This window comes from Apus apus, chromosome 28 (genome assembly GCF_020740795.1).
Source record: "Apus apus isolate bApuApu2 chromosome 28, bApuApu2.pri.cur, whole genome shotgun sequence".
Lineage (NCBI taxonomy): Eukaryota > Metazoa > Chordata > Aves > Apodiformes > Apodidae > Apus > Apus apus.
The window spans coordinates 1,033,458-1,037,658 of NC_067309.1; the positions used below are offsets into that span (position 1 = coordinate 1,033,458).

General features: G+C 45.3%; 1 protein-coding gene across 1 annotated transcript; it reads left to right on the forward strand.

Annotated features, from left to right (window-relative positions):
• Positions 1-1,537: 1,537 nt before the first annotated feature.
• On the forward strand, positions 1,538-3,873 carry HOXC11 (homeobox C11). The gene is made up of 2 exons (XM_051641424.1): positions 1,538-2,213; positions 3,641-3,873. The coding sequence occupies exons 1-2, from the start codon at positions 1,538-1,540 to the stop codon at positions 3,871-3,873; spliced, it is 909 nt and encodes a 302-aa protein (XP_051497384.1).
• The last annotated feature ends 328 nt before the right edge of the window (positions 3,874-4,201 follow it).

Consider the following 4,201-nt stretch of genomic DNA (forward strand, 5'->3'; position numbering starts at 1 on the left):
AGACAAATGACTTTAATCAGAATATCTTATTTAATTCAGCTGGAAGAATAAATGATGAGAGAGTTGCTGAAAGTCCGTCCATTGATCGACAATAAACTATTGCATTAAATATTCAATCCGCCACTCTTCTGCACTAAATATTTAACCGAACATTAAAGGAGGTTTTCGAATATTTATTAGGCATTGACTTAATTCATTTGCTCTGTTCCTTGATAAATCACTAATTCGATATCAAAAGTCATTAAAGCCAGGCCTGCTTTAACTGGGAAGTTGGAAACTTCACAGGATCATCCCCCCCCCCTTAAATGGGATATTCTCCGTCAAGGATGCCAACTGGGTTGATGTATAGTTGATGTGCACATAGAGATCGACATAATTAGCCCATGTTAGAGGCTTGTTAATTAGCACCAACCCCCCCTCGCTCCCAGATGAAGAGAGAGATAAGAGATTTACTCATCATTTAGCAGCCCCGGCTGTAGGGAGAGCTTGGCATTCCCTCCTGCAGCAAGAAATGTTGGAAAACTTACTTCTGCACCTCCAGGGATTTTATTGAGCTACCTAAAGACTATCCAGGAACGTTTCTAAGGATAGAAAGAGCCATCATAATAAATTACCATAATCAGAGTAATTAAAATATTGTAAAAAGGGAGGAAAAGCACCGCTCGGGCTAAGACCCTCCCTCCTCTCCCCCCCCTCTCCCTCCCCTTCCCCAGCCCAAATCGCCCCCACCCCATCGGCAAACCCGGGTGAAAAGCAGCGAGCAGAATCCAAGGAGGACGGGAAAGAGAAGGAAAAAGAGGAAAAGGCAAAGGAAGAAAAATTAAAAGGGGAAAAGGAAAAAAAAAAAGAGGGGTGGGAAAGGAAAAAAGCAAGGGAAAAAGGGAAAGGCAAGGGAAAAAAAAGAAGAAAAGGGGAAAGCAAGGGAAAAAATAAGGGGGAAGGCAAGGGAAAAGGGGGAAAAGGCAAGGGAAAAAAAGAAAAGGGGGGGAAGAAAAAGGGGAGGGGAAAAGCAAAAAAGGAAGGGGAAAAAAAAAAAGAGGGGAAAAAAAGCAAGGAAAAAAAAAAGCAAGGGGAAAAAAAAAAGACAAGGAGGAAAAAAAAAAAAGACAAGGAGAAAAAAAAAAAAAAAGACAAGGAGAAAAAAAGAAAAAGGCAAGGAAAAAAAAAAAGAAGAGCAAGGGGGGGGGGGTGGGGGGGAAAGAGCAGCAACTTCCCCGGCCGCCCCTCGTCCTCGCTGTGCCGTGCAGGCTCACGAGGGGTGTTGCCTTCGGGAAAATGAACCCAAATCTGCAATTGATTTTCATAATGTTTCTGCGGTGTTTGCAAACCAATCGTTTGAACCTCTGAGATCTTACCTAAGTGAACCACTCCTACGCATCTAAGTGCTCCAAACTGATATATGACAATATCTACTTTGGATCACGTGTCCGCCGTGAGCGACTAAGACGGATAGCGCGTCATCTCGCCTTCCCAAATTTTTTCCCCTCCGCACATCGGCTCCAAAACATCAAGCTATAGGAGCAAGAAAAGGAGAAAGATGTTTAACTCGGTCAACCTGGGCAACTTCTGCTCCCAGTCGCGTAAGGAGAGGAGCGCTGAGTTTGGAGAGAGGGCAGGTTGCGCTTCCAATCTCTACCTCCCCAGCTGTACCTATTACGTCCCTGAATTTTCTACTGTGTCATCCTTCTTGCCACAGGCCCCTTCTCGCCAAATCTCCTACCCTTACTCCACCAACCTCTCGCAAGTGCAGCCCGTGCGAGAGGTCTCCTATGGTCTAGACCCCTCGAGTAAATGGCACCACCGAAGCAATTACGCCTCGTGTTATTCCGCTGAAGATCTGATGCACAGAGAGTGCATCCCGCCTTCCACCATGACCGAAATGCTAATGAAAAACGAGAGCGTGTACAGCCACCACCACCCCAGCTCCAACCACCCGGCATCGACGGGATTCTACACCAGCATGAACAAAAACACGGTCTTGCCCCAAGGCTTCGATCGCTTCTTCGAAAACGCTTATTGCGGGGCGGAAAATCCCAGCGAGAGCTGCTTGCAGAAGGGAGAGGGCAAAGTGGAGGCAGATTCCCAACCCCACGCCCTGTCATCCCGCGGAGAGCAAGGGATAGACCCGGAAGATGAGGAGGAAAACACAAACCCAGGGTCTTCAGCCTCGTCCTCTTCTGTCACCAAGGAAGGAAGCAAAAGCAGCAATTCGAGTAGGTAGAGCAGTAAATGGAAAGGTTAAGGGACTAGCCCGTGTGTTTTGTCGGTCAAATTTTATGTGGAGTTTTATAAGCATTCAAAGGATTTTATTATAACCTACAAAGCTCTTTCTTCCAACGAGAAGAATTTTTACGATGGGAAAAGCTCTTTGAGAGAGAGAGAGAGAGAGAGAGAGAGCAAGGGGGGAAAAAAAAAATGGAGATGTTAGGAGCAGGCACAGTATCTTAGAGTCTGTGAAATTTTAAAAGCACACCATCGTGACAAATATTAACTTTGATCATGAACTTACATGAGCATTTTAAAAGGATTTTGGTCCCGGGTTGCTGAGGGTAAAAGGCAATTGGGCAGAACACTACTTGAGCTGCCTGCGCTTGCTTTGTAGGCATTAAGATGCATGCAAAAAATGGTCGGGGCTTTTTTATTTTTAATTAAAACTGCATGTTGAGCCTTTTCTCTTGGTGGGGGTGCGGTGCTGAGGGGGAGATGCGCCGACTTCGCAGGCAGAGCTGAGCGTTTTCTTCCACTTTTCTCCTGAAAATGCCATTTATTCTCCCCCAAACCCAGTGGAGCGTTTCGCTTTTGTCTTTTACTTACGTGGGGTTTTTTTTGTATGTCGTTTGGTTTTGTTTTGTTTTTTCCTTGGGGTCTTCTGGGTTGGTTTGGGATTCTAATTTTTTGGCTGTTGTTGTTGCCTCCACTCACGTTTTCCAGGCGGTCTTAGAGGAGCTTTTCTAAAAGGCTGAATCCAGGCAACTTTGCAAGTTAACGTTGAGCGAGGGGGCTCTTTTGGGAAGAGGGGAGGGCTGTTTTGTTTCCCCACTTTGCTTCCCTGATGCAATTCCCCTTTTTGCAGCTCAGCTGCTGAGTTCTCTTTGACTTTGATTCCCTTCATATATATATATATACTTATTTAATTATTTAATTTTTTTTTTTTGCGTGTGTGGCGAGGACTGGAGTTAATCAAAAACTTCTGCGGAACATAATATCTAGTTGCTCTAATTCCAACCTTGCTCACGCTGGGTCTCTACAGATAACAGATTTGCAGCTGAGCCTGGGGTTTTCTGTTGGGTTTTCATTTCCCAGCCCCTCTAAACCCAGCTCCAGCTGCCTGATGCCACCAGTCCCAAGCTGTTAATTCTTAAAAAAAAACCACCACACACAACAAAACCCAACAAAACCAACTTATTTACCCTCAAATATCTGCGTTGCAGTGTGTTTGGGGGGGGGAAATAATCGCCCCACGGTCCTTAAGACCCTGTGTAACCTCACCTCTGCACCCTTAACAATGGGAGAAAATATCTCCCCCAGCTTTCATAACTGGAATGATTAAGCTGCTCTTCTTTCTCTGGCCAGCTGGGAAGATGAGCTTTGTGCCTTGCATTGCTTTGGGATGTTTATTCTGCCTTCTGGTTCTTTTAAGGTGCTCCCAGAACGAGGAAGAAGAGGTGCCCCTATTCGAAATTCCAGATCAGAGAGCTAGAGAGAGAATTTTTCTTCAATGTCTATATAAACAAAGAAAAAAGGCTCCAGCTGTCTAGGATGCTAAATCTCACTGACCGACAGGTTAAAATTTGGTTTCAGAACAGAAGGATGAAAGAAAAAAAATTAAGCAGAGACCGCCTGCAGTATTTCTCTGGAAATCCCTTGTTGTGATCAGTTTTTTGGCGATCCCCTCTGCTGGTGAAATGAGCAGTGACCAGCCTGGCTTTGCCCTCCGAGCCGACAAAGCAACCTCAAAGTTGAAACCTTTTCATCACTTCTATTTCCATGTCTGGGACAGTGCTGAGTAACAAAAGGAGCGGGGTTTCCATTCAGTTCCTGCTCCAAGGACTTGGATTCCATGAACATTTTATTTAATTCGGATGTTTCCCTCCCTCCAACCCCCTGAACAGGTTGGGAATTCCACCCCCCCCCCCCCCCCCCAAACCCCCCACCTCCCACCCCTTTTTTTTTTTAATTATTCTAATTATTATTTTTATGG

Excerpts from the sequence above, each read along its gene's own strand:
- HOXC11 (XM_051641424.1), top strand. The coding sequence starts at position 1,538 with ATGTTTAACTCGGTCAACCTGGGCAACTTCTGCTCCCAGTCGCGTAAG. Across the intron at positions 2,214-3,640 it reads AAGCAAAAGCAGCAATTCGA|GTGCTCCCAGAACGAGGAAG; the intron begins GTAGGTAGAGCA and ends GGTTCTTTTAAG.